This window comes from Ailuropoda melanoleuca, chromosome 5 (assembly GCF_002007445.2).
Source record: "Ailuropoda melanoleuca isolate Jingjing chromosome 5, ASM200744v2, whole genome shotgun sequence".
Classification (NCBI taxonomy): Eukaryota; Metazoa; Chordata; class Mammalia; order Carnivora; family Ursidae; genus Ailuropoda; species Ailuropoda melanoleuca.
In genome coordinates this window covers 109,142,949-109,160,465 of record NC_048222.1, presented here as the reverse complement: position 1 = coordinate 109,160,465, position 17,517 = coordinate 109,142,949, and the positions used below count along the sequence as shown (strand labels likewise).

At 43.9% G+C, this 17,517-nt stretch overlaps 1 protein-coding gene across 4 annotated transcripts in view; it reads right to left on the bottom strand.

Annotated features, from left to right (window-relative positions):
* SLC10A7 (solute carrier family 10 member 7) overlaps window positions 1-17,517 on the bottom strand; it is a 260,057-nt gene continuing 242,540 nt past the window's right edge. For 2 of the 4 annotated variants that reach the window (XM_034661552.1, XM_034661551.1), the window contains 2 exons: window positions 4,713-4,858; window positions 1-2,589 (listed from right to left, as the gene is read on the bottom strand). In XM_034661552.1, the coding sequence (XP_034517443.1) occupies window positions 2,542-2,589; window positions 4,713-4,858 (194 nt within the window). In that variant the 3' untranslated portion in view covers window positions 1-2,541. The remainder of the gene's footprint in view (window positions 2,590-4,712; window positions 4,859-17,517) is intronic. The other 2 variants (XM_002916240.4, XM_034661553.1) reach the window with 1 other exon arrangement.

Sequence of the window (17,517 nt, the reverse complement as noted above, 5' to 3'; positions counted from 1 at the left end):
TTCTGAAACATTTCTTTGTTTAATCATAGAATTATTTCCATCTTCCATTCATCATAAATAATCCACTTTATTATTTCACCAATCCTTTTGTAAAAATTTGGTATTTAGCATAAACAAACACTGAACATTGGCCAGAGGTGTGTTAGTTTTAAACAGAATAGGGAATTTTTAAAAAATACAAAATTTAAAACTTAGAAAAGAACACATGAAAAGATTAACATTACCACCCATTAAAAAAAATCAAATTTCATAACAAACACTTAAAAAAATGCAGGTGGAAAAATGAGTAAACATAAATATAATCTAATGTATTTCCTTCATAAATACATTTAGACAAAAAAATGCATAAACGGATAGCCTGACAGTGCATAACACAATAATAAAATATTTTGAGGTTTTTTAATAATTAAATCCCAATAAGCATGAATTACAAATAAATTGTGATTTTAATTTTTATTCTTTATGGAAAAATATGTCATAATATTTGTGTAAAAAAAGAAATAGGCATAAACATATCACTAAAGCCACCAAAATGCACTATGTAGAGATTATTCGAAAACAAAACATATTTTTTTAAAGCACGTTATAGCATTTTCAGTTGACCCTTATCCCATAATCACACCTACTGTAGGTGTCAGACAATAGAGGTAGATGAGTTGGGGAGAAAAAAATCAGTATTCTGATGCTGGGGAGAAAGATTTTTATAGCTCAGACAGACAGACAGACAACCCCATTGCCTTTGAAATTCCAAGAAAGTTGTAGGAACAAAACACAAAAATCTTTCTGTGCTCCATTTGTGAGCATCAGAAATATCGAGCAAAATTACCGGAGTTTTAGGTATAAGTGAAATTCTTGACCAACAGCCTGTTCACCACACATTTTTGCAGAGTCTGGCATTAGCCTTAAAATTTACACTGAGGATAACTCCTGTGAAATGGATGAGGTCCAGCAATATTGAAATGGTCCGAAGTAACACAAGATGAGACCTGGCTGTGACGATAATTATGAATTTACGCTACTGATAAACCTGGGAAGTTTCTAAGGAATGATCTTTTCTGCTGCTGACCACAGAGTCAGCCTCAGTGTGACCCAGGATGCCACTACTGTCTGTCAAATCAAGAAAGGACATGCGGAGAGGACGTGACCAAATGCTGGGCAGGAAACAGAACAACTGTCCCCTAATTCTCTATATCTCTTTCTCCTCTATTTGTGTCCAGTGAAAGTTCGTCCAGCCACAGTCGAAGCAAAGATTGAATACTCCTTTGAAAGCTGATGCCCAATTGGGGACTCATTTTATTTGATCTTTTGGTTAATGAATGGTTTTGTTATTTTCCGTGCCCATTTTTCTTTCCATCTGGCTAGACAAAATGTATATATGTAACATTTGTTTGTGTCCATGACCTTTATATTTTTATTTATTCATAAGAACAATATGATTTAATTTCAAAAAACTGTTGCAAACATTTGTCAAATCTGCCAAGGAAATTTTCGTTAATAACTCGTCTCAAATGCCTTAAGTGTGCTTAATTCAAGGATGAAACAGGCTGCTTCTGGCTAAAAGGGGCAATTTGTGCTCAGACATCTGCGTAACAAGAAAAAATTCTGGTCTCAGTTGTGGAATGTGACTACAATCCATCATTAATTGTTGCTGTTTTCAAACTGACTGTAACATTTGCACGTCTCACATTTGGCTGTCAGGAGTTTGCAAGTGTGCTGGAAAACAGGTAAGAAAGAAATTATGGCAGAAAGAGGGAAAATATATGAAATATAATTTCAAAAAATCCTGAATACCAAGTCCTGTAGTTTATCTCAAAACTTCACTTCCTTATAGCTCAAACATCAGGCTCTTTCTTTGAAGCAGCTTATAATAAATTTAAGACCTATAACACCACAATCTCTTATAATGGGACTGAGGAATTTCTGCGTGGAAACAACTATCTGAAGGAATGTCTAAAAAATGATGTCAAGAAATGCAGATAACTTATGCCTTTCAGCATCTATGCAATCTATGACCCCTGCTGAGTTGATAAGGAAGAGGCATGTCACAGTTGTAGAAACAAAGAATCACATAATAAATCAAAGTATTCACGAATAAGACTTTGGAAATTTTCACTGTCCTCAGAAGGGCATTTTCCTGATGGTGTGACCTCATTTCAAACAGCGCAGTAACTAGTGAAGGGTTGTACTGCACCAAAGGTGGTACGAGGAAAGCATGTTTGCTTTTTGTCACGATCATGGTTTCCTGTGTTTGGAAAAACAAAACAAAACAAAACAAAACAAAACAAAACAAAAACCACTCCAAAATACAGTACCACCCCTGGCAGTAACCAACAAAGTAGGTTTTGGAAATAACGCTCCTGCCAAATACATTTTAAGGCACTTAAACTGTTATATCATATTTTTGTGTAAAAAAATAAAATATGCACCGAAGCAACATTCACAAGTACAAGTCTTCAGAACTGTCTGTATGTACAATCCTGTACATATATACATCGCTGCATAAAGACCGCCTCCTTCGTTATACTGTTGGCCTTGTCAACTTCACTCCCTATAAGAAAGGACAACATGGTGTTCAGAGCTGGACAGTATCTATGAACAAAACGAAAGCATCAATTAACACCAGATAATTTATGCCACTAGAAGGAAGACAAAGCCCACCCACCCCCACAGCATTACATAACCAATGATCCAAACCTCTGGACACAAACGGGTCTGCTTGCCCACCTCACTGGCCAGCGGACTTTGTCATTTCTCCAGCCCGATCTGGCTACTCACACCGTCCCACTGTACACGGGAGGGCGGCCATGGGTCTCAATCAGTCTTACTTACAAAGCAGAAGAGATACCCATGGATACCCTTATGACTGACAGTTTGTATTTATTTTTGTGGTCAAATGGGATGGGCAAATATTCCACACTTTCTGGGTTATTCTAAGGTAGCCAACACCTCCCGGGTCTGGAGTGGTTTCTGTGCAAAAGGAGAACGAACAGCATTGTCCAATTTAGCCTCCCTTTTGGAAATGCTTCTGTCACTCTGCTTTTAAACATTTAGAAGACAATTTCATTCTATTTAATTTGTTGTTCACTACAACTGCGTATTTTTGACAGAATATTAGGATTTTTAAATCATTTTCTTCATTCTTTGTCAAAATTGACGTGTATCAATGCTGACCAACAGTGCACACATACATTGACAGATATAAATGGAAGTTTTCGAAAGGGATAAATAGTAATAGAAATAAAAAGGCCCTAAACCGCTCCTCTACCAACCCTTGAGTGGGCGGGCTGGAGCCTGGAGTGGTACCCAGTAAGCAACGGTAATCACTACTGTCCTGGTAAGTGGAAAAATGAATGAAGGTGCCGGGTGGGCTAACTTGTTCAGGTGGGATCCTGGGGACCTAGGGCACTCCTTCTAAAAATAGTGTTCTGTTTCCGTCTCAAGTGTCCTTGTGGTATTGGGGAAAGATTTTGGGGACCAAACAGACCAGGGCTCCAGTCCTCACTCTGGAACTGACTAACCCACCCATACAACCTCGAGCAACTTGCTCGAGTCCCCAAGCCTCCTTCCTAAACTGTCCCATGGCAACAGCAGAGCTTGCTCCCATGTTATACATTGTAATGAACAACAGTGACAATAATGATAATTATAGCAGCTAGCTTTTATCAAACACCTGCCAGAGAATCCTCTACAACTCTGAGGAGCGGATATTATCGTCAGTCTCAGGGTGGCAGAAGCTGAGGTACAGAGAAGGGAAATAAGGTGGCCAAGGGCTCCCAGAGAAGAGGTGGCAGAGCCCGCAGGCTGGCTCAAGGTCCACACTCCGAACCAGGTGAAGACTGGGATGTGCTTATTAGCACACACGGAGCTCAACGGGGGGTAGTGTGGCTATTCCATTTTCAGGATCCTAATGACACAACACAGGACACGTCCCTGCCACCGGCTGTCTCTTTTTCCTACTCTTCTCCTGATAACAGCTGCCACCTTCTGTCCAGGCTCAGGGAAGTCCCGTAAGGTCTGAGCCACTGGGAAGGAGGCAGCCTGATGGGTGCTTTGATGGTATACGCAGCATCTAAACTTTGTATGAATCATCCTGATTTTATTTTGGTTGATAATTTAGGAAATCAAATCTAAAGATATTGAATACGTTACAAGACTCTGAGCTAAGTGTGGTGAAATTGACATTGTGTGGGTCCTTTTGCTAATTAAATTTTTAAAATGATCAAATGCATAGTTTTGCTGTGCAAAGAAGTTACTGGGTGTCTGGAAAATTAAAAATAAAGTAGGCATTTTAGATAAAGCCAGGCGCTATCATATTTAGAAAGGCATGTGAAATCAGGACACGTAGGAAAGACGGGGTGGGGGAAGGAAGGTGTATACCTGAGAGGAGGGGCACGGATATTCTGAGTATATTCACCTTTACTTCATTGCAGTATGCCCTCTCATATGAGTGGATTTTTTTAAAAAAGCTTTTTAAAACTGCATTTTAAGTATAGTTGTACTTTTATAACAATATAAAACATGTAACCCCAGTCCTCCTTTTCAAACTTAAACGGATCGATGCATCATCATTATTGTGATTGGCTAAGAAACTACATACTTGACGATGAGGATATGCTAGCAAAAGTTAAAGTATAAAGTATACGAACAGCTAAGATTCAGATATAGCATTTCAATCTGATCTGGATTCAAATGAGCTCTTTCCAGAGTCTCACCTTCTGTCTTGACACCATCCAAGACTTTATTGTTGGCACCAACACACTTCCCAGGAGGATCTGAACTGGGTGGTAGATGAGCAAGGGCACAGATATTAGGGAGAGGTGCTCGTGGCCCGCAAACACGATCTTCAGCATTGGAATTCCTGATGAATGAAAAAGAGAAAACTGAGAGTCAGATTCAGTCTGTCATCAAACTAAAGTCACACGCCATTAAAACTGGAACTCTGGACTAGGTCATTACCACCTTCCCTCCTGAACGTGTTCATAGGCAATGTCTCAAAAGACTCACCAAATCCCTCCATCTTCCTTTCACTACACAAAACTCTAAGCTCTACCCAGAGGAGATGAAACTGAAAAGGTGGTTCAGTGTTCAAAGGCACCAGTAAATCCCACTGCAAATGAGCAGGCTGTCTACCAAGGACAGGAGAGAAGAGTTGCTTCTCAGAGGGCTACAGAATATGAGTTAAGCAGAGATTCAAAATGGATCTTCTCTTGCTTAGTAGTGAAAAAGTCTGCTGGAGGCCTGCCTGGCATCATTTTACGTCCCAAAGTTCACTTTTGAGAACCGAAAGGATATGGTAAGATAATATATGATATATACCATTATAAGTGGGAGGGTACTTTCACTAAATGAATGTTAATAAAGGCTTTGTGCCTTCTCTTTGGCCAGCGATATTGTATGACAGGTGAATTCTAAGATGAGGGCTGAATGTTCAAACCCCAGAGTGAAGGTCTGAATGGAACTTAGGTAAATGAACACTGCTTCCTGAGGCTACCATCCTACTAAACCAAGGGTGAGGTCTGCAGATTTTGTAAACAGCTCCCTATAGTGTGTACCTATTAAGCTTTTGTAAGAGAAATCAGACGCCAGCAATTCAACTATTATTACCCATTGTTTTAATATGGCCCAGTTGTCAGGATTACTTTGTCTGTATGTGAGCTTTTTCAACGGAATAGCTTTAATCGCTTAGCTTCCTACTTGTTTCTTTGAGAACAGCCTCTGAGAAGGACCCAAGGTCCTAAACATGCACACTGATGGCACATAAATAACTTTTTATTATAACTCACTGAGGAAAGCTCTGCTTTTTCAATTTTTTTTACCTTCTAATAAATTTCAAACCTTTATGCAAAAATGTATTTCATAGCCGCTTTCTTTTTCATAGCCTCACAAATCATTGCCGTAAACTGAAAACACTTAACTCGTCCCCAACAATCTCCCTCTCAAAGCTTGGAAAGTACACGTTTAGATTTTTGCACTTTCTGTCTTCTCACCAATATAAAAAACAAAAGAGCTTTCTTTTTAAAAATAATAGACGTAATCAATTGATAGTCGAAAAGCAGCATCCGTTATTATGATCCTGGGAAGTTATCATGACGAGAAAAGAAGAGCTGAGCGTCCTCCTCCTGTTTCCAGGAAAGGTTATTTGGCGCAAAGGGATGATGCTCAGGGGCGGGGGGATCGGGCTGGAGTAAAAGCAGGGCTCAAGGGGGCAAATGATAGGAATATGGAGATACTTGTCCCTGGAAGTGATGACAGCAGGGGTTTCTGACCCAAAGTTCGCGGACCTTGGCTGCTGGGCTAAATCACGCGAGCTACCCTTTCTTGGCGAAGACTCGGGTTCTGGGTCATTCCTCAGCAAGCTGAAGTGGGCTCTGCTACTACAGTCAGTAAACAAAAAATGGGCTGCAAGAGAGACAAGGTAACTCAAGGTAAGCTACAGCAGGGAGTCACCTAGTGTGAGGAATTAGGTGCACAAAGCTAGGAATAATGATGCCGATCGTCATTAGTATGCATTGAGTGCTTTCTAGATGTCACATGCTGCCGAAGTGCTCTCCCAAGAAAGAATGAAGCCTCGTGACAACCCTGGGAGGAAATGGAGACCCCCCCGCCCCCGTCAGGAAACTGTCCCAAGGGGTGGGGTCTGAATTGCAACCCAAGCAACTTGCATTTCCAGCCGTCTGTGCCAGGGAAGGTTCAAGGCCTGTGAGGGCTTCAGTCCACCATGCCCCAGGGATTGCAGCTTCATTAAGCGGAAATGCAGCCTTTGGGTACGCAAAAAACTTTCTCATCCAGAAGTTCTTCTGGAACTCCTTCCTCTTGGATGCTGCCCAGAAGCACTTCCAGAAGCAGCAGTCCGCCCCGAACTCCCCTGCCCCCCATACCAGGATGTTCCTGTGACTGCCTACACCTGAGGAGCTAAGTGAGGGCTAGGAACCCCCCCTCCCGGAGTGTCTAGGGCACACAGACTGAAAGACGGAGCCAAGTCTTTACTCTCAAGAAGCTTCCAGTGTACAAGTGACCTTCTACCTGCTTTGGACCCTCACCCCAATCTGTGTGAAGTTCTCTTCTGGCCCCGTGCTGGTTCTCCGGCTCTTGGGTCTCACCTTCTGTCTGTACGCCGCTCGGGGCCGGGGCCGGGCCTCTGCGAACGTCACTCCTCCTTGTGTGCCGGACTCCAGACTCCCCGATGCTTCTGCGGGTAGGAGCCCTAGACGGAGGCTGAGGAGGAGGTACTTGGGGCTGCTTCGAGCAACAGCACCTTAGGGGTGCAGCAGCAGTTGGCTCCAGCTGGTAGCTCACTGTGCCCCTCCTAAGAGGCTGGAGCCCCCATTTCCTCCGCCAAGCTCCTAGGCTCTGAGAACCCCAACTTCCCTTTGTTCCCCTAGCTCTTGCTACTTCATGCAGTTTTTACTCCTTTTTGTCCTCACCGTCCCCCTTTCCCCCTTTCAGCTTTCGGACACTGTTTAATCTTTCCTCCGTTGAAAGAGTGCTTTCTGTTTTCCTGACTGACCCTGGCGGTCCAGGCGCTTTTCTTCCTTCGCCTAGTATTACAGTTATTCACCTCGCTGGACAAAGAGAAGGGATCCGTGAGGACTAGCAGCTGCTGCAGACGTTCATCGAATTGAAGAGGGATTTCTCCTCCCTGCTTTACGTGCCTGCAATACCTCCTCGTTAATCGTTAATCAAATTTCCTATCACTAGCACTTGAAGCGACTAATGTGAAAAATATGACTGAACATAATATAACAGAGAAAAAAAGCCTAGCTTCCAGGGATCAGGACCCAAGTCCCTGTCACGTGTCCTTGCTTGTTCCTCTCCTGGGATGGATGCACAGCTTGATCACTTGGTGGTGGGGGGGAACCCCAGCCATTCAAGTCATATGTTATTTGTTTCGGGTACCTCTATCTTCCCTCAGTCTTAAAATCCACCTTACTTTTCAATCATTTGATTTCTACTTTCCTTCCCAATTATTAGGGTTTCTTCTTCATCTCCTATTTACCTGTGTCTTTCCATTTTTCTTTTTCCCTGCTTTCCTTTCATCCCTCTGCCCACCCCTCCACAGGAGAGAGCTTCCAGCCTGCATTTTCATTTCCTAGAAGGTCAGTGTAGAAAGAAGTTGGGAGAAGCTGAGCGAGAGTTAACTTCTCCACGTTGGAGCGTTCCATGCTCTGGTGGCCATCCCTCGGAGGCAGTGAGTTTAACACACTGGTTCTAGGGCATATTTGCCATGTTGCTGTCACTATCAGGATGAGGACGCAAAATTCAATGGAGCGAGGTTAGGAACCTGCAAGAGCCCCTGCACTCACCATTCGGTGATTTCTGCCACTTGGTCATGAATTGGGCAAAATGTGATCTTCAAGTCCAATCAGAACACCAGCGGTAGCCCTTATTCCAGAAGCCTATGTCATGTGCGCCCTCTCATCCTCTCCACTCACTCATTGAGCAACTCACTCCCGTCATTCATTGCTCAGTCAGCACTCACAGAGCTGATGAACTGCTCTGTAAAAGGCCAAGGCATGCCAGGAGCGGAATGTGACCTAACCCTGCACGAGGTGACTTCCTGGGCACGCCTGTGACCACTCACCCCCCCTTCCCAGAAGCTTCCTTCAGGCCAGTCAGCTCTCAGTGGCGTTCCCACGTTGTCTCCACACCAGTCTCTCCGACTTCACATGTGTCCTCTCTAAGCTCTTTTTCGCTCTGTAGCCAGAGCGAGCACAAAATCGGATCCTGTCAAACCCCTCAGGAGTCTGTGACCCAGGGGAGACTCCTAAGTGTGGTGCACGAGGACTCTCCTGACCTGGCCCCCATCCCTCTACGTCTTGATGTCATGCTCCCCCTGCTGCTGTCTCTGTGCTCCAGCCTGGAGGAGCGCCCGTTCTGCCTCCCCCCCACTAGGCCTTTGCACACGAGCACCTCTGGCCTAGAATGCCCACCACCCACGTCTCGCTTCACCCAGTTCTAGCCCTCGGCTCTTAGGTTGCCTCCTCTGGAATGCCATCCTCAAAGTCCCACGCTGGCCATCAGGTCCTTTCTACTCTGCTTACCCAGCCTGCGACTCGCTCCAGACTAGCGTTCACTGCACTTACTACCACCAGCGGTTTCTTCTTCATCTTTGAGCACAGACTAGGTGCTCCAAAAGAGTGTGTTGAATCAACGGATCTGTATTTTTCCACATCCCATCACAAATTTACTAGGCGACTATCACTCCGTTTTCACGACATTCTTTAAGCAGGAGGAAAAAATGGCAATAATTTTAAAAAACCAAACAAACTTACTAGAAAGAGTTTTCTTTTTAAAGTAAAATTTAAATATAGGACTCTTTTCATCTTGCTATCACTGCAGTAATATAAATGAAGCAAATTAATTTTAATGCTCCCAGGTACTGATTCTGTGTCACCACGGTTGACAGGATCCAACTAGACTTTATGAGATGGCATTTGACTTTATGGAAGTGAACACGATGCACGCATTTACAATTTTACAGGGGCTTTAAGCTGTCATGCTGAAAAATGTTTATAAAACATTAATCAAAAAATGCCTCTTTAATACAATGCATTGTCTGAAAGATGTTCGAAGGCGCATATTGTAAATGGATTCTTTCTCTGACTAAAGTAATTTCCACCAAAAGCATTTCCCCGTTGCTCTACAAGCACACTGTGTGGATAGATGAAGAGCGCTCCCCCAGCACGTTACTACCTGCTGCAAACACTTGGGAAATCAGTACTGTACAGCATGCCGTATTTCCATGTCACACAGGACACATTCGTCTAAAATTATCCAACAGAGTTTGACACTGTAGCATATTCCATACGCAGAGCTTTCAACTGACATCTGCCAAGTAGGAACTTCAAGTGAGGGCTTTCTTCTTCTAACAAGCAAGTAAGGGGTTTCTTTTATCCTATACCCAGGATGGAAAGGATAAAACAATACGTACAAGCATGAGGTTTTTTTTTTTTCCCCTCCCAATTTTAAATATGTTTATTTTATGTTCTCTGAATTAGAAAATTCCCTTTGTATCAATGTTCAAGTTGCAAGAGTTTATACTTTCTGTTGGATGGACAGTTTTTCATGCTTCCTTGAGAAACATTTTTCTTTCTAGATTAAATATGGACTTTAATTTAACCCATGCTGAAGGCTGAGGCTGCTCTATTGTTCATTATAGAAAAACTAGCTACTTGATATCACTGTGCAATTTACTTACTTGTGGATGCACCGTGTTCTCACTATTCCGCCATCCGTTCATTAAAAAATACCTTTCGGGCCTCTGCCCAGTGTTAAGCGCTGTCCTCGTTGCGGAGGCTATCAGGTGAGTAGTGCGGCCAAGGTCCCTGCCCTTCTGGGGCTCACCTTCTGGTAGCTCTTGCCCTGATACGTCAGCTTTCCTCCATCAGAGGGATGCTATCTGTCAGCATAGCTCATGTAACCCATTCTGTCACTGGCTCACCCAGTTCCTACGACTCACAGTTTGGGGATTATCTTTGACTAATTCTATTTGTCTTCTTGCCCCTCGATCAAGCCCCTGAATTCTGTAGACTCTTTCCTCCATCTGCCACTCTCCTTCCCCCTCAGTTTTCACTGCCACCTGCCTAATTCAGTGCCTCAGAAAATCGAGCCAAAATTACTCTTACAGCCTCCTGACATCAGCCCGTCTTCAGACTCTTCCTTCATCAATCCTCCAAACCCCGGCCAGATTAATCTTGCCCAAACCCACATTAATTAGAGCCAATAGCCTGCTCAAGAATTACAATGACTTTCCAGTGCCCATTCATCACATTCTCTCCCTATTCAACTTCAGTAAAGAACAGTTACTACGGCCACCATTTTGTAAGTGCTTGCTGCATGCTAAGTGCTTTGCCTGCATTATCTCATTTAATCCTCCCGGTGGCCCTGTGAAGAAGTAGGGCCAGTTTTCCCATTTAAGCCTGAGGAAACCGGAGTTTAGGGCAGTGAAGTGACTTGCCTGACATCATACATCGTGCATTTCAGTAGAGGCACAATTGGACCTTGGTCTATTTACTTTTAATCCCTGAGCCGTGCCAACTCCATTAAACCAAACTTTCCCTTGCCAATTGCTGTCACTGGCTCGGGTCTAGCACTTTCTTGTCTTTGTAAAAGCTGAGTCTCTGTCGGATCTTGCCGTTTCTCCCTACGTGCCTAAATCCTGGGGCTTCATTCAGGCTCAGCTTTCTACTTCCTCCACCCTGAGGTGGCCTCTCTACAGGTTTCTTCCTTTTTTGAGGAAAGAAGTCGCTCTTCCTCTTGGCATCAGATAATGTAGCATTTGCTGATTCTGCCATTCTTTCCTTCGGGGTACGTTTTGCTTTCCCCTGAACATAGGCAAAGTATGACATTTGTCCTTTAATCTCCTGCAGTATTTAAGCACAGGACTGTTACTTAACAAATGGCTGATTATTTAAGAATAGGTACTAAAGGAATGTTTCCTACTTAAAAGGACAGGATATAGAAGGAATAGTAGTTGCTTTGCTGAAGTCTGCAGAGAACGCCTCCACACACCCTTGGGGAAAGGACTGTATTTCCTAGCATAAAATTTGCTGTGGCAGGAAGGAAAGAAACTGGCCTGACCGAGAACACGAAATTTGAAAGGAGTACTGAAGTGTGGAGCAGGAGAGGAAATATGTTTAAAAACACCGTCTGTGTCCTTTGAAGGCTAATATTACACTTACGTGCTCACTTAGCCAAGATCGAGTATATTCCAATCACCTGGATCATTTCCTGTCTTTCAGGCATTCATTCGCCTGAATTCACATCACTTGCTTTCCATTTAAAGGCTTTCTCAGACTTTTCGCTGAGTTTTGGAGAGAGCTGCTGGCAGATCTGGAATCCAGTTGCTTCTCTCCTCAGTTGTCATGGTGATTTCCCGCTTTTGTTTAGTCTGTTCTTAGTTAGAAACATCCATAAGTTTACTATCTAAATGTCCCACACACTGTTATGTGGATTCTATCTCTTCCTCAGGGAATCTCTCAGAAAAGACCACGCTCACCTTTAAAAGTCATTGGGATAGATGGTCTCCCCAATCATAAAATAATCCTGGAAGGTAGTTGCTGTTTGAGCAACAGAGACACTCGTCCAGCATCACTGAGTGCCAATCTCTGTGTCTCCTACACACACACACACACACACACAGTCCTTCTCTTTAGAGACAAATAGTCGCAGAAAGTCAAACTCACTGGCACTAATTTATGTCAATTACTGAACAAAGGAGCAATTACATGCCATTTCTAGAGCACAAAATGAAGCCATGATAAAGTCCAACAGCAGTTTTGGAATTTGGTTAGAAAAGGCTTTCAGTTAGGATTATCCTAAAGCAGGCGAATTTTCAGTAATGTAGCTGTCACTTTCCTGCAGCGATTTATAATCTACTATATCCAGTAGCCTACGTGAGGCAGGTCAGTGTAGCAGTGACGAAGCCTGACACGGGAGTCAGAGCCCTGGGTTAGAATCCTGTGTCTACCACTCAACCACCTGTGTGACCTTGGTCGGGCAAGTTAGTAAACCTTAGTTTTCACATCTGTAAAATGTACTTATTGTGTAGGTTTTTTTTTTTTTTAATAAATGCCAAGCGAAATAATGCTCAAAGTCTGAGAGTAGTAAGTCTTCGTCTATGTGTCAGACACTCTTCTGCGTACAGTGAATTAATGGGCAACCGCCCCCTCCCCCTGCCTTCAGGGAGTGTATGCTCTCACTCATTTACCAGGGAGAGAAGAGAGGACCATGCCAAATCTAGGCAAAGAGCAAATTCCACCCAATAACAGCATCATGGCACACGGCAGTGAGAGAACGCAGCACTGCTATCTAGGAACACAGTGGTTAGGCAAATGGATTCGGTGACCGTTTGGGTTATTTTGACTTTTGTCTCTTTTTAGTGGGGGTAAAAGAAAGGCCTGCTACTTCTGTCAATGGGTATGGGCTTGGCTCGCTGCCCATCAGAGGCCTGCTGGATCAGTTAAGAGCTCCCCTAAGATATGGCCTTTTGGAGCAGGTGGTGTTAGTCTGCACAGCCCCCAGAATTACATTCTGCTTATAATCCTGGCTATTTCAGGACTCCCCCCAAACCCCCTCTGGTATGTTCCAAAGGCTGGCAAGTCCACTTCCTGCAGATTCCCTCGGGAAGGGGGACAGGATATCACAGATCGTATGCTCTGTTCTCATTCACTCCCTTCTAAATGACTGGTCTTTTTTTTTTTTTTTTTTTAAAGATTTATTTATTTATTTATTTGACAGAGATAGAGACAGTGAGAGAGGGAATACAAGCAGGGGGAGTGGGAAAGGAAGAAGTAGGCCCACAGCGGAGGAGCCTGATGTGGGGCTCGATCCCGGAACACTGGGATCACGCCTTGAGCCGTAGGCAGACGCCCAACAACGCCACCACCCAGGCGCCCCTAAATGACTGGTCTTCTGCTCAAATTCTCCAAGGTATTTTAATATGTGGATTATGCTGCTTTACCCTTGCCAATGATTTACATTTTACTTGCTTCCCTGTTCTTTTCCTGTCATTCCCTCTTTAACTGGAATCTCCTGCCATATTATCTTTGCTATGACTCACCGCAGCTGTATGAGACACAGAAGAAAACATTTTTGTCCTTTTTGTACCAAAAGACATTCAAAATGAGGTACAACTAAGTAACATATGCAAACATGAGCTCTCTAGCAGTTTCCCCGGGATCCCAGTGTGGGGTTCGTGGAACCCACATACATGTTGAGCGTTTCCAAATTTCTGAATACAAAGGCAACAACGGCAGCTCCGGGATCTCTGACAAACCCCCCTGGCTAGATCTCTGGCAGAAAAACACCATCATCTTGCCCCAGTTTAACAGATATGTACAAATGGAATTTTCATTTCTAACCTCTGAAGCCTGAAAAATGTCATATGGTTGGTTTCTCTGAAGATAGCATAGGAGGGGGAAAGGGACACTTTAAAATCCACAGAGGAGATGTCCGCAAACGTGCTTCACAAACTGGCCTCAAACAGCCTCTCTGTTTTCCTCTCAGGAGCTCATGCTGCTTGCTAACACCCTCCCCTTCACAGTTAGGAAGGTTTTAAATGTCAGGTTTCTTTTCTGATGTACAACTCTGAGAGATTTATTCTTCATCTTTCAAGACCAGAACCCCCAAAATATTTTTTTATCCAAAAGGGACAATTAGGCCTGGAAGAGCAGGGCAATTAACAAGTATAAGGTGACAAGCTACGGGTCTAAGACCATTATGAAGAGAAAAGAACCATCTTTGCAGGAGTCAAAAGCTTTCGGAAAGAGAGAGCAGTGCTGGTGTGTTAGTCTTTCAGCAATCCCATCTTGTACTTCAGAAGCCGCATCTGGAGTTCACGGATGTTTCTGATCTGCATTTGTATGTTGGTGAGGCAGAATACGGATTGTGAAAGGTAGTTACACAGGGCTCCCTCTGGGTCAGGCACCATTCGGTGAGTGTGCAACCATCAGGTCATTCCCTCCTCACGTCTACAGTGCGAGTACAGCTTCCACTCTTCTCTCCATTTCTCAGACAAGGACCCTGAGGTAGCAGTCAGGACCCATCTCCCCAAGGCCTGGCACAGCTAGTGACTGGGGGGACTGGTTCCAGCACGAGTGGTCTTCAGCTAGACTCCGGGCCTGCAATGCCTGAATGCTCATTTGTCACAGTGCTGGCGGACCCCAGAGAAAAGAGATGCTTGATAACATTTACATTGAAGACAGAGGGGGAAACCTAAGAAAAATAATATTTACACAAGAAAAGTCTGAAAGGAAAAGAGAGGTACTCCTTTCAACACAAGTGCTTAAGCTTCCGGCCTTCCACTTGCTTCAGATAAAAGGTGGTTTTATGACCATTTTTGGCCCATTAGGAAAAGAAAAGATGGTGTTTTAGTCTTTAGTTATCTGGGCCGTAAGCCCGTCACTTTGCTGAAAGTTTTACGTAAATAAAGATGCAGGAAAAGACCAAAATGAGCAGCTGGTGTTATTTCTGTTTTGAAACAGGTATGTTCTGATTGGAAAAGACGTTTAATGAATGGCCTGAGCCGGCTCACCAGATGCTGACAATGAAACATTTAACTCTACAATTGAAGGTTTCTGCCTCGGAAGATTAGGCACACCTTCACCTGTCTGACAGCGCTGTAGGAGTAATTAGCAAGCAGGGAATTCCAGAATGAATTAAAGAATTGAGCCAGGGAGCCTTCATTCAAATGCTGGCTGTGTCTTCCAGGAGGGGTCACCATATGTATGGAGACAAGGTGGGCAGGAAGTAGATCGAGATTACTTTTTTTCCTTTCTGAGGCTGTGAAGGAAGAGCCTTTTGTCTTCTTAAGAGAAAATCTGGCTAATATTCATGCTCACAGGATGTGAAAACACCAAAAATAGACTGAGGCTTTCGTGTGACAAAAATAACACAAGGTCATCAGAATATGTTTAACATGATCGCCAATACAGAGCTGGCCCCTGGCTCAGAACAGAATTCACTCAACTCTGGCTCTGGAAAGCCTCGTTGAATTTTACAGAATTTTTTAGTTTTGTTTCCATATAAATGAAGACACACACTCAAATCTTGTTAGCCCGAGGCACAGAGAAGCGGGCGGGTAGGACGTGAGCGTCCACGGATCCGGCACAGCTCCCACCCTCTAAACGTAGTGTTCCCTAAAATTTTGCACTGATGGCCCTCTTACTGGTGGAGAGTGGGACTTCCGGAAGGCTTCCAAGTCTTAGTTACATGGTAAATGTGAGGAAGCCGTGACACAAATGCACAGTATTTTTTTAATATACATTTTTTGTTTTGTCAACATGGCCATTAATCACCCTCTGGCAGTAACTTTCTTCTTGATGGTACCATGTTTATGATGAATGTCAACCTCAGAGGAGATGTCTCCTGACACAAAAAAATGAGGCAGTTTTGATTTGGGGATTAGAAACCAGCACTATTTATCCTTAAATCCATCTATTTTAGTTTTTTAAAGATTTATTTGAGAGAGAGAGAGAGAGAGAGAGCACGCAGGGGGAAGGGGGAGAGGGAGCGAGAATCTCAAGCAGACTCCCCGTTAAACACGGATCCTGACTTGGGGCTCGATCTCATGACCCATGAGGTCATGACCTGAGCCGAAATCACAAGTCAGACACTCAACCGACTGAGCCACCCAGGCCCCCCTAAATCCTTCTGTTTTAAAAAGATTGACCCAGGTTTCTGTAGCTTAACTTGGCTAGGTGATATCCTACTAACCCCCTCCTGCTCTTTATTTATTCTGAATGATATAAAAAATGGGGAGTTAAGGCCTCATTTAGAAGGCTTTTAGGCAGAAGAAGAAATTAAGAAAGCCCTGGGAGCCATTTCTGGAAATAATGATGTTTTACTAAACCCCTCTGTTTTCCTTAACCTCTGAGTACTTCACATATCTAAGAGAACTGTGGTTTTGGGGCGCCTGGGTGGCTCAGTCGGTTAAGTGTCTACCTTCGGCTCAGGTCATGATCCCAGGTTCCTGGGATCAAGTCCCACATCTGGCTCCCGGGATAAGCCTGCTTCTCTCTTTCTGTATGTCACTTACAGTCACTGGATGGTTATATGTTTAAGTGCTTGTCTGTTTAAGCCTGCTGGAAAGGAAGCTAGCTAAGGGCAAGAACTTTTCTGTACCTCGTTCACTGCTATAGCCCATGGGGCCTGGCACAGGGGCTGGCATACAGTAGGCACTAAATAAACACTTGGTGAGTGAATGAATGGATCAAGGAGACTGTGTTTTAAAAGCATCTCTTCATCGGCAACGGCCCTTCCTGTTTGGTTCTGCCGTCAGTCAGTGCAGAAGGGTTTGTGTTTTACTAATATTGAGAAAGTTTGCTCTCGCAGTACGAGAGTCAAGTACTAGAGGTGACGAGTTGTGTACAGGCGGCACTAGTACGTAGAGCACACGTACAGAGAAGGCAGCTCTGGGAAGTGTCACGGCGACACTCTGATTACCGCTCGGCTTCAGGAGAGATGACATTTCAAACAAGCCGGCTTCCGGGGACCCAGGGCTCTTCTGAGCTGTGCCCAGTTTCACATCTCCTCTTGTCCCCACGGTAACTCGTCAAAAACCTACCGAGTACCCCGTGGCTTTAAAAAGTGGGCAGCTGACTTTAACTTCTGACTGCAGTTGTGTGTCTGGGGCTGTAGATGGGGACAAGGAGGCGGAGGCTGTCCCCCTCGTTTTGCAGCTGCAGGCTCGTTTGTTCTTTGCTGGAAAGAGGCATGGAGCTGGCTGTCATTAAATACATGCAAATGGGGTTATCGTGTCTGGTTCAATTAAGGGAACTTCTGGGAAGAGATGCAACCAAATAAATAATTGGAGATGCAACTCTGAAATGCCAACTGTTATTCACAGGCCTCTGTGTGCAAGTGGAGATGGAGAGACACGAACTTCAAGTGAATGAGGTCTCCTGGGTGAGAGTCTTCAAACGCAGTAAACCACTGTTTTTCTGTGATGCTCATTTTAGCTCTGCTGCGGGCACACTTTCTAAATATTAACAATAATAATAATAATAATAATAATAA